The following is a 14,692-nucleotide window of genomic DNA, read 5'->3' as shown; positions in this document are numbered from 1 at the left end:
CTAGTAGCTCCAGGCGACTCCTAAGTACCATCCAGAAGCAGGACTTCCAGATCCAGAGTCCCCTCACCACAGTGCAGGTCTGAGGGAGCAAAGAGTCCAACCAGTGTCCAAGATCCACTACGGTGCTGTTTGCTAAGCGCTGAAACCGCAAAGTGCAGCTGAACCAAAAAGAGTCAGTAGCCGACGACGACCTCCCAAGTACCACCACAGGAGCCCTCCAGACGTCCTCCCTCTTGTCCCCACGGCTGAGGCTGAGGAACAAGGGTCTGCACCGCTTTAGCAAGACAGAATCCAGCTGGACCACTCTTATTAAAACCAGGAGGTACTGTTTAGTCTTAGGGTACTTACCTTATTGCCTTTTAGCCGCGCTCTTCTCAGTTAGGAATTGCAGTGGATTACCATTCAGAGTCGATTTCAACTCTCTTCTCACAGGCTCAACAGCTTGCGACCCTACACGTGATTTTTCTACAAAATCTCTAACACTGTGCAAGACTGATCTAAGAAGTGCATCAGATCCATAGACTATGTCCCAGATGACTTTGGCTGTCCTGGCTCCCTGAAGACTTCCATTCCATTGACATTGATACTGTTTGTCCCTCATAGGTGGTAGCTTGTTGTAGACTTGCTACTGGGAAAGGCTCATCTAGATTTCATTGGAAGATTGAGTTGTCCTCATATATACTGACAAACTAACCTTTTCCCTTCCCCAACCTTTCCTTTCTGCAACCTCAGAATCTGCAAAGTATACTAGTGAGATATATAAATGCCATTCCTGTCCTTGTGATTTAAGTCACCTCGGGGTGTAGGAATTGTGTAAGAAGCATATCCAGAGATTATCCACCAACTTGTTTTGATTCTGGAAAGTAATTTTAAAGTATATTTACATTGTTACAACAAATTGCCTTTTTAAAGAATTCTCATTTAAAAATTGATGTTAAATAACTATTTATAACTGAAACCTTGAGTGTAAGTGTTACTTGGCTATTGGTATTTACACATTTTATTTGTACAGCTCTACAGCTCACATTTAACCCTCTTGAGATCACACTACCAACTTGTGTAGTACAGACCTATACCAAAAGGTGGGTTACCTAATACCAAGCAGATTGTTAGGGATAGTTCTCAGAAATGTGCCAATTGCCTCCACCTTAGAGAACCCCAGCAACTTTGCTGGATTTTGAGGAATTAATTTTTTAAACCTGGAGAGAGACCCTTTCCCCCCACTCTCCCAAGTATTTTAATGTGATTTTGTACACTGCGTTTCTTTTGATTGTGGAGACTGACAAACTCCATAGGCATCATCTTTTACATTGGGCCACACAGTACCATCAGTGCAATGGCCCAGGGAAGACTTTGATTTCCCAAAGGTTTAAATACCTTCTCTTGGTTAAACTACTGTTTCCAAGAGCAGTACTGTGAAATTGACTTTGCTTACATTTGTAACTTTCTAGACCCAGCACAAGCTATCTTATAATAGGGTGCTGGAGGGGTTACCTAGTTTTCCCTTTGCCTAGCTTGTCAAGTATTATTTTATACGTTACCCTTTCCTCACAGAATGCTGGAGGCAGTGGTTTTGTTTTAACTACCATGGTGTGCATTTACCACGGGCTACATTCGCAGCTGCAGTAAAGCACCCAAGGGTGCCATTTTTGTCAAAATGGCCCGGTCTACTTTTTTTCGCCATTTCTTTGTGGAAAGATCCTTCTTGAGATTTACTCTGCGCACCAAACCAGGTTTGGTCCCATTGTTCGCTTTGCCTTTGGCGGGATTCACGAGTGAAGCCTGGCTCTGCCTCCAGGGTGTCTGGGGTAGGCAAGAAGTGAGGGAGGTGCCCAAAGCGCCCTGTACTTACTCTCTTAGGAGACCCAAATTCACTCTGTGGTGATTGGCTGGCTGTCTGGCAAGGACAGTCACCCTGCTGGGTGACTATGACAGCTAGGCTGGAATGGATGGGAGAGAACTGAATAAAAGGCAAGTCTTTTGGCTTGGAAGGCAGAGTCGACGACTGGACGAAGGAACCAAAGAAGAGCTTTAAAAGGACGCCTGCTGCAACTCCTGGGCCGTTGGTTTGGCCGGTGAATCCCTGCTGCAGTGCCAAAATGCCAAGTTCGCATCGACAGAGGAGCCCCTGCAAGGACAACTTCTCCCCTCGAGTTGGTGGGACCAATCAACTCCCAAGTAAGCTACCTGGACATCCATCTCGGAGCTGGTTGAATTTCCGCAGAGTTGCTGCTGGAAACCATATAGCCAGGGAGAGGAACACAAGATTCTGTGCGTTGCTTTTAAGCTGGCTTAGAGCTCCAGGAAGATTCTCTGGACTCCCAGGAAGCAGGACTGACCGAGCCTGAGCCCCCCTCAACAGAGTGCGGGACCCCAAAAGCAAGGAAAGTCCATCTAGACAGCCAGGAATCGCAGTGTTGCTATTTGCGGTAGACACGAGGAGCTGAAACACCGAACAGCCACTGAAAGTGAAGTTGCTGGTTGCGAGTTTTGACCATTCCAGTGCATTGCAGGAGTTCCCCGACGTTCTCCCTCTTGTCCCCACGACGGAGGCCCAGGAACAGTGAGATCTACAGAGCTGCACAGGAACAGGAGTCATCCACTGCATCTTTTCTTCATTTTAAAAGGTACTGTACAAAGTCTGAGAGAATGTACCTCTTGCTGTATATTTGCTTGCATCTACTACTCGCAAGTCTAATCAGCTTGTGGCCCTACATTTGATTCTTCTTTTCTTCAAAGACTTCCGAAACATTCTGCAAAGACTTTTCCATTTACCTACCAGAAGTGCTTCATCCTATATAAGAATTTTGCCCATTGACTTTGGCCTAGCCTTTTGTACTGAATGACTTTTTCTGGAGGGATCCAAAACTATTTGCCTGCTTAAGAATATTTGTGGTCTCCTGTATGTTCTAGTTAATCTTTTCCTTTGACTTATTACTATACGATCCTAAATGCAACAGTGATATATTAATGTCCCCAGCACCCTAGCAATTGAAGTCACCTGAGGGTGTAGGTAGTGTCTGTGGGCTATCCCAAAAGGGAATCTACTGATTTAGAGATATTAGGAGTGTGTATTTCATGAAGTGTATTTGAGTGTTACTATTATATTGCTCCCTTTTGAAGAAGGCTTATTCTAACTGAGTGATAAATTAATAATTGTTTATTCAAGAAACCTTAGATTAAGAGTTTATTTGAATACTTTTAACTGTAAATATCTGTTTAACTCCACTACAGCTCACATTGACCCCTCTTGAGAGGAGCCTGGCTGCTCAACATGCTACCAAAACTGTGTAGTACAAGCTTATACCAAAGGCTGGGTTTCCTATACCTATAGTCTGAGTTATTTGTAGTGTTCCCAGAGGGTACTGCATACAAACTTTGCCTAATGCAGATAAGTGCTGTGTAGTCTCACCCAGTGTGACTGCATCAATTCTTAGTTAACACCAAGTGCTTATCCCCCAACCGCCAAGATTTAGCTTGGCCTAACTTATATTTATAATAAAGCTTTATTTTCTTATAATACTCCTCGTTGTCAGTGCTTCAGTTGAACCCTTGGTGTACTACAAGTTCTTTGTACCTTTCTACAGCCCTCTCTCCCCTCCCAAGATGAGCCTGGCTGCCCAGTCTATGCTGCCATATACTCTGGTGGTACAGCATTATACTAAGAGTGATGTTTTGTACTGTCTCAGTTGTATTGTTTTACTGAACCCTTAGTTGCACTTCAGAAAAACTGTCCTAACAAAGATAGCAGCATATTTCTTTTTTTTAAACCGTAAAGTCTATACAGGGACTCTCCCAAGTCCACTGTCTACATGTGGGACCTTTACCAATTGCTGGGAAAGATTTCCCTCCATTTTTATGTATCTCCAAACCTTTTGCTTTTATTTTTTAATCTGACCTGGATTCTATTGCAGTGAAGCCCTCAGCTTCACTACACCGGCTTTTGCCAATTTGTTTGGGGAAACGGACATGTCCTTCAAAGTACTAGGAAATATTGTCCCAGTAAAGGGACCGAAGGGTGCTCATTTTACCAAAATGGCCCCCGTCTTGTTTTTTCGCCATTTTAGTGTTTTGTGTCCTTTCTTCTTCCTATGTGCAATTTTTATCTTCGGCAGGGGTTCCCTGGACTCCCCGGCCAGGTCTCCAGTCTGCCTGTAAAGGCAGGAAGCGAGGGACGAATCCAAAACTCCACCGCCCTTTGTCTTCCTTCTCACCTGAATGGGGACAAATCCAAGTGGGGGGGATGGCTGTCCTGATTGGACAAGCAGATCACCTCTTGTTGTAAAATGCAAGGAGAGAATGCAGAAGTTGTGCTGTAGTTCCTGTTAAATACTCCGAACCTGGAAGTTGAAGACAAGTCGACCACTGGGACCAAAACCGAAGAGGATGAATGAAAAGCGGCAGAGACTATTTCCAGCGACCGCAGAGTCTGCGGTGTAAACTGAGCCTGCTGTATCCCTTCCTTCCAATCGACCTGTGGACTCTGAAAACGATGGCCCGACCCAGAGCCTGGTGACACCCAGTAGGCTCAAGACAGCTTGCATTTTGAGCCAACCCACGCGGTTCTGCGACCTTGCGGGGTTGCAATACCCCAATACACTGGGTCCTCGAGCCATTGTGCTATGCAAGGTCTTCTGAATCTCGTTTAAACATTGCATGACTCAAGTCCGAAAAGTCCCCTCACCAGAGTGCTGGACCTTTGTAAGAGCTAGAATCCGACCAGCGATATTCTGTCTTCTTCTGTGCTCCTGAAAAAGGCACCGGAGCCAAAGCCATAGGCAAGGAGGAAAACCTTGCCTAGAGCCTTCCCCGTTGATCCATGCTGCAAAATCCCCTCCAAGGTCCTATTTTCAGTCACTAAAACAAGGAATCCACCAACCAGGTTTTTGGCTGCAGAGCCTCAAGTCGTCCTGCTGCAAAATCTTCTACTGTGCTGGCTTGGGTATTTACTTACCTTTAGTCTCTTGTGATTCATGTGTAGTTTTGGGGTGTTTTCTGTGATTGTGAGTCCTCTCGTCCAGTTCACCCAGGACCACTGCTGGAATCCCCCTAGGGTGTCTTCTGTGAAGCCCCTGCCTGGACCCTCAACTAACTGTAAAGTAAAATACTCACCTGTTTGAACAGTCTTCCTTACGAACTCTGTCTTTTGCTACATACGAAGCTATCCTGACACGGTCTGTTGGACACCAGACCCTAGTGACCCCCCTTCTGCCATTGAGAACACTCATGCTCCAAGAATAAGGGAAAGACTTTAAAAGGATTGGGCCTTTTGCCTAGAAAAGAGAAGTGTTTAAAAGTTTGTTACTTGCAAATTAAGTTGGTTGGTAACTGTACCTCAGAGTGACAGTTACAAACGTTACTTACCTTAGAAAGGTTGTGCCATTCTGAAAAGTATATGCAACATCTTTCTTTCCTTAGAAACTGTTTTACCATTCTAACAGAAAGTAGATGTAAGGGTATATTACTCACCTGTGATTTGGTTGTGCCTCTTGCCAAATGTAATGCTGTTGGTTTCACTTCACTATTCCTGTTAGAATATAAGTGCTTGTGTTCCTCAACTGGGTCTTGCTTCCCCCGACTTGCCGCTAGCCTGTCCAGAATAAGTCTGCATTAGGTTCTATCTACCTAGAATAACCTTGAGTCATTTATAAAGAGTACCACTGGGTTTTGCTTTCCCTGGTCAGTTTTAGAAACACAAAAACAGTCTTAGGTTTATACCTGCCTCAAGTTGCTGATCGCTCCTTGAAAATGTATATGGTGTTACTTACCTTGGTTTAGCTGTGCACCATCCTAAACTAAGTTACAAGAGTGAATGCCTATCTCAATCTGTGTTCCATTGATCTCAAAAGCACCTGTAATTGAATATTACATCCTTAGGTTTTACTCACCTAGTATATCACAAAAGTGGTTCTAGGTTTTTACCGTACCTAGAAAGTGTTCCACTATTCACAAAATGTATATTGTCCAGTTAACTTATTATGTGATTTCTTGGTGAGCATCACGGTACAACTGTTCGGGTCTACTACCCTGGTATTACTGAATGTAATCTGAAAGTAACCATTTGTTTTACTCCCCAACAATAGGTGTGTCCTATACTGAATGTGTTTAAAAAGGTTTGACTTCCCTGGAACTACTGTTGGGTGTTCCAAATAAGGTTATATGCTTTGGTCTGTGTACCTTCAAGCATTGTGTTTTATAATGTGTTTATGACTTTGACCAGTACTTACCCCAAGACTTAACTTGGCCTAACTGTATTTAAAATTAACCTTTATTTTGTATAATACTTCTGGTGGTCTGCATTTCTATTGATTCATTTGGGTGTTCTAGATTCTTTGTACCAGTTTACAGCCCTCTCTCCCTCCTAAAATAAGCCTGGCTGCTCTGCTTACGTTACCATGAACTCAGGTGGTACAGCCTTCTACTAAAAGTGGAATTTTGTACTGTCTCAGTTGAATGGTTTTGATGAAGTGTGGTAGAACTTCATAAAAATGACTGACAGTCCACCAAGACAGATTCTAGAAATCCATCTTAACAGTATTGCTATGTAAGCACTCATTGTAGCCCTAAACCACCCTCAGACCCCTTCCTGTGACTAAGTCCTGCTGCTCTGCTACCTTAGCTTGATTGGGGTTGGCTAACATCTCAGTGTGTCTTCGCTGCTCACCATAATAGGGTGTCCTCCCAAAATCCTCCATCCAGTGCGGATTTTGGAAACCCATCCCAACAACTGGATCCTACATCTCACCCTGTAAAAGAAGATTAATACTTACAGGGTTGTTTCACATCACTGGAACAGACATTCCAAGACCAATTAACACGAGTACCTGTCCATTTGTCCTTGAATTGGTATGTTACGCAACATACTTTTCCAACGGAGCCCTTTCTATAAGAACTCCTACAAATGACATTCTAGGGCACTTACTTGCTCTATAGGTTTTCTTCTGTGGAGCAGAAAATACCCTTGTGGGACTAGCAAGTGAGTCTAAAACATACCTTTGGCTTCAGTAGCCCTCATTGCTTTGTTGAAAATTGTTTACCCCCGTTTTCCTACTATGAGTTTCACAACTGTGCTGTGTTCAATCTATAGCATATGAATTATTCCTTCCTAGAGTATAGTAGGAAACCAGATACTAAATTTGTTGTAGCACCTTGAGTTCTGAAGATCATGAGGTAGGGCTTTATTGTATATGGGTCTACTCTGAACTCCTTTAGTCTGCCACGTGGTATAATGCTAACTGACCATTAACTTTTTTTAGAACTACTCAAGTTGCTCTATTTTATGATGTGTTACCCGGGTACTTATTTTCCTCTAATAGATGATATTTGTGTGAGACCTTGTAATACAAGTATATATTATTCAGTATACCAGTGTAGTCTGGTGTGGCGACTACTGGGAATAATTGTACCTCACTGCTTGCCATCCTATAACCTAAAGTTAAGCCAGACTACTCTAGGTCTATAATCAGAGTCTCTGGTCTTTCCTTTTGGGTGACACCATTTTACAATTAAGGTTAGATAGTTACACAGCCCTAACCATTTGTGCAAAAATCTCTGTAGCATCCTTGAACCGCAAAAGAGCAACAATGACAGGGGACTCCGAGCCACAGTTTAAGACTTTCTTCTGAACCATTTTCAGATGTTTACAGGCAAAAAGCAAATTAAATAAAAACAAATGAAAACAACCATTCACTGAACTTCAAAATGAATCAGCAATGAAATATTCTACAAACCGGATTATTTTTCCATTGGACAAAAGCAAACGAAGGTCATTATCTTGCGACCTCAGCTCAGGCACAGTAGAAGGTAGTAGGGGCTTGTTACACTTTCCAGCCAGTCTTAAGCTCACCGAGTCCTATAAAATCAATAAGAAAACTGTTACCACAGTTAACATAATACTGGTTTGTGTGTACTGCAACCAAAATAATTAGGATATTCCAAACAAGTTTCATACACAGCTGCACAATGAGAGATAACCACAGCATAACATCCGGAATGCTACCTTTGTTAGGGGAGTTTTCATAAAGTAAGACTTTAGTAAGCTATCCCAGTGGTTTGTAGATCCCAAGCTCTTAGTATCAGTCTGCACTAACTCAGGACCTTGGTAGAGTGGCATGGCAATCAGGCTCATCTTCAGAGGAAGATGTGAGCTTTGGGCAAGTACACTGAATCCTAGCTAGACCGGCACAACAAAGAAGCACTTACACATATATAGTTATATAAAAAGTATACATTTATTATATTTACACCAGAACCACCTTAAGAACTTCTGACGTTTATACTACAACACTTAGTATTACTTGATAATACACTTCAAAGGGCACATTCACTTTTGTGTTCCTTCGCGGTTACATTTGTAGCAACGCTAGAAAGGGAAGAGACAATGTTATCGTATTATCTGTTATTGCACACATGCAGTTTTCAACGGTTTATACGGTAGTACATTTACTCTGCAAACACATTTAGCAAAGTCACTTAAAGGAAGGGAAATGGTTAGTTAGTGCAACATAAGCTTATTTAAAGGTTCTGGAGACGGTTTCTTTGCCTAGTAAGTCTTAAGTCCAAAAACATGACCCTTGCTAAAGGCAGTTCGCTGAGGACTTGAAGTCTTGACAAACAGCAAATTATGAAGAGTGCCTGTGGATTTGTTCCAGTGCCTAGAGTTATTGAAGCAGCAAGTTAACAACTAACAAGGGAGACCTTAAAATGGACTCAAGAAGGGGACACAAGCAGAGGCTTGGGTTGAAGGTAAGAGGGGGTTGCCCTGGACACTTCTACATGCACTACGACACTCTGCAGCGACTTCTCTGAATCAATTGAGCAATACCTTTTTCCCTATAGTACCTTAGGTTAGAAGAAAATGTTTGTGCTGGATGCTCCACGATGTGGCAGCTCGGACCCGACCTCAGGATTACTTGGTCTGGTGACTGAAGGCAGGACAATGTGGATGGGATCTCTCAGGAGAAAGTCTTGCATCATTTCGCAGTTTTGGCGCCTTTTCTGCAGCACCAACAAAGGACATGGATCGCCCGGTCAATCTTCTTCACTTTCTGTAGTCCCACACTCTGATCTTGGAGTCTGGGCAAGTGTCCTTATGGGTTCAGCAAATAATCAGCCTTTCCACGCCGATGCACTGGAAATGGGCAGCAGGCCTCCTGGTATCGGGGTTCCGCACTTCTGGAAGTTCCTAGGATCTTGGGAGATGACTCGTTTAAAAGTTTGTCTTGGGACTGGTGTTAGGGAGAATTCTCATTTCGGTTTTAATTTCCTTCTACCTTGGAGACCCCCAGATCTTTTGCTGGACTTTTAATTTTGATTCTGGAGTGAGTGAGGCCTTTTTCTTACTCCCTCATGTGTTTTTATCTGATTTGGACTCCGTTTCTTTTAGTTTTGGAATCTGACAAACACCATAGGCATCTCTTTGTATTGTGACACACAGCACCTTCAGTGCAGTGTCACAGAGAAGTCCTTTGGATTTCTGTTAAGGTTTAAATACCTTCTCTTGCATAAACTACTGTTTCCAAGAGTAGTGAAGTGAAATTGACTTTACTTACCTTTTTCTCTTTGTAGACCCAGCACACACCAGCTTATGTGGAGTGCTGTATGCCCTGTGTCTACCTTCTCATGTAACATTTTCTATGTTACCCCGACTACAATTAATGGCTGGTGGCAGTGGTATAATTTTCCTACCATTGTCCGTTTTTACCGCAGGCTGAATCCTCAGCTGCAGTATTGCACCCATGGGTGCCCATTTGGTCAAAATGGCCCGGTAGTCTTTTGCCATTTCTTGTTTGTGATGTTCATCTTGAGATTTACTCTGCGCGCCAAACAAGGTTTGGTCCCTTTGTTTGTTTTGTCTTTGGCAGGATTCACAGGTGAAGCCCGCCTCTGGCTCCAGCGTGTCTGGCAGGGCAGGAAGCGAGGGAGGTTCCCGAAACTCCTTGTGCTTAGTCTCCTTGGTTACAGGAATGCACCCAAAGGTGATTGGCTGGCTGTCCTTGGAGGACAGTCTCCCTGCTGTGTGAGTGAAAGCTAGGCTGCGAATGAATGGGAGAAACCTGCATAAAAGATGAGGTCTTTAGCAAGGAAGGCAGAGTCGACCACTGGACGAAGGAACCGAAGAAGAAACTGGAAGAGAAGCTTGCTGCACCCTCCTGGACCGATGGTTTGCCCGGTGAAGCCCTGCTGCCGTTCCAATTTTCGAATCGACTAGAAGCGCCTGGAACGGACAACCTTTTACCTTGGGTTGGTGGGACCAACTGACCCCAAGATGAGCTTGACTGGAATCCCTCTCACTGCAGGCTGTACTTCTTTGCTGCGGCTGGAACCAAGTGCCAGGGGACAGGGACACCAGGAACGAGTGCATCGTCTTTAAGCCGGACCCGAGCGCCAGGATGATCCTAAGGACTCCCTCAAAGCAGGACGACCCAAGCCTGAGCCATCTCAACAGAGTTCTGCACCCCAGAAGCAAGGGGAGCCCACACGGTTTCCAAGAACCGCAGTGGTGCTATTTGCCGGTAGCTGAAACCGCGAAGTGCCGCTGATCTGGAGTAAGTTCATTGCTGCTGCCGACCTTCAAATGGCAGTGCGGGAGTCCCCAGACGTCCTCCCTCTTGTCCCCATCACTGAGGCCCAGGAACACAGGATCTGCAGGACTGCAACAGGGACAGAACCAAGATGGATCAATTTTCTTCATAACTAAGGCACTGTCTAACTAGGGGTACTTGCCTCTTGTTGTGTGTAGCTTGCTTGCTCTCACTGGAGACTTGCATTTGCTGCCCTTTGCAGAGTTGCTTGCATCTTTGCTTTTCACAAGCCTCCAAGCTTGTGGCCCAACAGCGATTCTTTTCTACAAAAAACAATGTGCAAGACTTTTGTGCCATCTTCAAGTAGTGCCTCAGCTCCCATAGGCTTTGTTCAATTGACATTGGCTGTCCTGCCTCCCTGCAAACACTTCTTACCCTCTGACTTTGCGTTCATCTGTCCCTCAAAAAGTCATACATAAGTTACTTGTATAGCTCGGAAAGGGTTAACCTATATTTCATTGGGGATTGTTAAGTGCTTACCTGTTTGGAGAAACGTGTTAACCTTTGTTTCCATCCCTAACCTTTCCCTTTTTCCACAACCTCAGTAGTGCATTGAAGTATAAAAGTGATAGATCAATTTCTACAGTGCCCGAACAATTGAAGTCGCCTCAAGGTGTAGGAAGTGTGTGTGTGTGTGACATCCCAAAAGGGTATCTACTTAATTGAAACTGAAGGAGTGTATTTTTGAAGTATATTTTATTGTTGCAACTTGCCCATTCTAAAGAAGGCTTATTTTAAAACGGACTTAAATTAATAATTATTTTTATGTTAATATTAAAGGACATTTGTACTGCGCACTATCACCACCGGAGTGGTCCTCTGGCGGCTCTGAAAGAGGAAGAGAGAGGAGTTAGTGGGAGGAAGTTGGAAAAATGCAAGAGAGCAGTGATGTGCTGTTGGCGGCCATAGCCCGGTGGGTTTTTTTAATAAAAAGCATTAAGTGTTATTTGAATAACTGTCACTGTGGATCTCAATGTTACGCCTCTACAGCTCACATTGACCCCTCTTGAGATAGGCCTGGCTGCTCAGTCACTCTACCAACTTGTAAAGTACAGGCCTATACCAAAGGTTGCAGGTTCCCTATTGCCAAGAGGACAAGGCTGGTGCAGTCTCCCACATGGTTACTACATACAATCTTGCCTAACGACTGGTTGTTCCCACCAACCAAATAGAAGGAGTCCTCTTCGGAGCTCCTCTGTCACCTAGAAAACAGGGTCAGGACAGCAGTGGTCGCTTCACAGCTTTGCAAAGGGTCTGCAGGCGTCTCTAGTTGTCTTCTTTGGTTACTACGGTTTCCAGTGGTCGACTTGCTTTTCACTCCAGAAGCCTCGCCTTTTATACAGTTCCAGCACATACTCCTCTGCAATCTCCCTCAGCATTTTACAGACAGGGGCGTTTGATGCAGTCTCTTACAATAGGGTGCTGGAAGGGTTACTTGGTATCCCCCTTTGTCTAGTTTCTCATTTGACATGTTTATGTTAGCCTTTCTACAGTTAATTGCTGGTGGCAGTGGTTTACTTTTTCCTACCATTGTGTGTTTTTACCGAGGGCTGTAATTGCAGCTGCAGTATAGCACCCGTGGGTGCCCATTTTGTCAAAATGGCCCTGGTCATCTTTTTTTCGCCATTTCTTGCTGGAAAAGTCCATCTTGAGATTTACTCTGACTGTCAAACCAGGTTTGGTCCCTTCGTTTGTTTTGTCTTTGGTGGGGTTCACTGCTGAAGCCTGTCTCTGGCTCCAGCGTGTCTGGCAGGGCAGGAAGCAAGGGAGGTGCCTGAAACTCCCTGTACTTAATCCCCTTGGTTACAGGAATGCACCCAAAGGTGATTGATCAGCTGGCTGTCCTTCGAGGACAGCCACCCTGCTGTAGGAGTGACGGCGAGGCTGCAAATAAATGGGAGAAACCTGCATCAAAGGCGAGGCTTTTTGCTTGGAAGGCAGAGTCGACCACTGGATGAGGGACTCCGAAGAAGAACTTGGAAGAGACGATTGCTGCAACTCCTGGACCGTTGGTTTGTCCGGTGAAGCCCTGTTGCATTGCTGAAGCTCCGAATCCGCCTCAACTAGAGAAGCTCTGCCAAGGACGACTTCTTCCCTTGGGTTAGTGGGACCAATCAACCCCAAGACTAACTTAACTGGAAACCCTCTCCCTGCTGGTTGTACTTCCATTGCTGCTGCAGGAACCGAGTGCCAGGGGACAGGAACACCAGAATCAAGTGCATTGTTTTTAAGTCAGACCAGAGTGTTAGGCAGAATTGCATGCAGTACCCTCTGGGACCACCACATACAATTAGGACCACAGGTGTAAGCAAAACCAACCTTTGGTATAAGTCTGTACTACACAGTTTTGTGGTAGCGAGCTGAGCAGCCAGGCTTATCTCACGAGGGAATGTGAGCAGTACAAGAGGTTACACAGAGGTTTTACAATCAGTGGTTGAGGTACACACTTGCTCTCAAGGTTTCTTGGTAAAACACTTATTAATTTATTACACAATCATTTAGAAAACATTCACTAGAAGGAGGCAACTTAATATTATACACAAACACATTCAATAGCAAACCAATACGTTTCGGAACAAATTAGGCTCCCAAGAAATAGGAGCAAAATGGCATTTCAGTTACTTTCAATGGGAGTAAAAAGGCACAAGTTAGCAGAATAGATCACAAATACTTTCTTAGGCAGTGGAAATAGTTATAGTTCACTAGAGGGCTCGATTCAGTTCAATAGGCCTAGGCCAAAGTCAATGGACTAGTGTCTTGGATAGGAAAGAAGTTCTTGAAGTAAACTGTAAAGTCTTTGTCAAAGTTCTCAGAAATAGTTTGTACGAAAAATAATCATATGTTGGTCACGAGCCAATTAGGCCTGCAAGTTGGGAAAGTTCCACGAACTTTCACTGTGAGAGAAGCATTCTCTCAATCGGGTTGGCACAGTAGCTTAATATGAAGCAAAAGATGCAGCTGAAGGCGTTGGTTCCTGGCAGTTCCTGCAGATCTCATTGTTCCTGAGCCTCAGTCGTGGGGACAAGAGGGAGGACATTGGGGGACTCCTGCCCTGCACAGGATCATCGGAAAATGCGGACAAAATGAAGTCAATTCAGTCCGAGTAGCTGTTCATGAAGCACGCAAGCTGGTGTCCTTCCCCCTGGTTAATCCCAAACGGCTCCGCGAATGGTATCTAGGTGGCTTACAAGTTGATTGGTCCCACCAACTCAAAAGGTCCTTGAAGGGGCTTTTCTGTCGAGGTGAGCTTGGCAATTCGGACCTAGAGCAGGGCTTCACCGGGCAAACCAACGGTCCAGGAGTTGCAGTAGCCGTCCTCTTCATCTTCGATTCTTTCGTTCCAGTGGTCGACTCTGCTTTCCAGTCCAAGAGACTCGCCTTTTAAACAATTTTCTCCCATTCATACCAGCCTAGCTCCCACTCACCCAGCAGGGTGGCTGTCCTTGCCAAACAGTCAGCCAGCCAATCACGACAGAGTGCATTTGGGTCTCCTAGGAGACTAAGCACAGGGAGTTTCGGGCACCTCCCTCACTTCCTGCCCACCCCAGATACTCAGATGCCAGAGGCGGTCTTCAGTCCTGAAGCCCGCCAAGACATAGAAACAAAGGGGCCAAACTTAGTTTGGCGCGCAGAGACAAACGCTAGAAGGAACTTTCCAAAAAGAAATGGCGAAAAAAGAAGACCGGGATCTGTTTAAACAAAAGGGGCTTAAGGCGCCATCTAGGAAAACATAGCTCCCGCGATTTTTAACGACCAGTGTTCGAGGTAGGGAAAAATCATGGTAGTTCGTTGTAAAACCACTGCCACCAGCCATTTCGATAGAAAAGAGTAGCATTTGACTGCTACATGAGTATTTCAGATACAGGGGATACTAGGTAACCCCTACAGCACTCTATAGGAAGATGGTGTGTGCTGGGTCTAGGAATTTAAAAAGACTAGTAAAGTCAATTTAACCTTACAATCTCTGGGAAACAGTAGTTTATTCCAGAGAAGGAATTTAAACCTTTGGGAAGTCTAAAAAGACATTCCTACGTCACTGTACTGAGGGTGCACATGAAAAGATGCCTATGGAGTTATCTTAAAACCCCATAATCAAAGAAAATAAACAC

At 44.5% G+C, this 14,692-nt stretch overlaps 1 protein-coding gene across 1 annotated transcript in view; it reads right to left on the bottom strand.

The window, feature by feature from the left end:
- The window catches only part of KDM7A (lysine demethylase 7A), a 529,021-nt gene that overhangs the window by 61,346 nt on the left and 452,983 nt on the right, over positions 1-14,692 (bottom strand). The window contains exon 13 of the mRNA XM_069628822.1: positions 7,731-7,852. Coding sequence (XP_069484923.1) covers positions 7,731-7,852 — 122 coding nt within the window. The remainder of the gene's footprint in view (positions 1-7,730; positions 7,853-14,692) is intronic.

The sequence above is a fragment of the Ambystoma mexicanum genome, chromosome 12, assembly GCF_040938575.1.
Source record: "Ambystoma mexicanum isolate Mex_15411 chromosome 12, UKY_AmexF1_1, whole genome shotgun sequence".
NCBI lineage: Eukaryota > Metazoa > Chordata > Amphibia > Caudata > Ambystomatidae > Ambystoma > Ambystoma mexicanum.
Note: the sequence above shows the minus strand (reverse complement) of the source record. Positions and strands in the feature narration are given on the sequence as shown.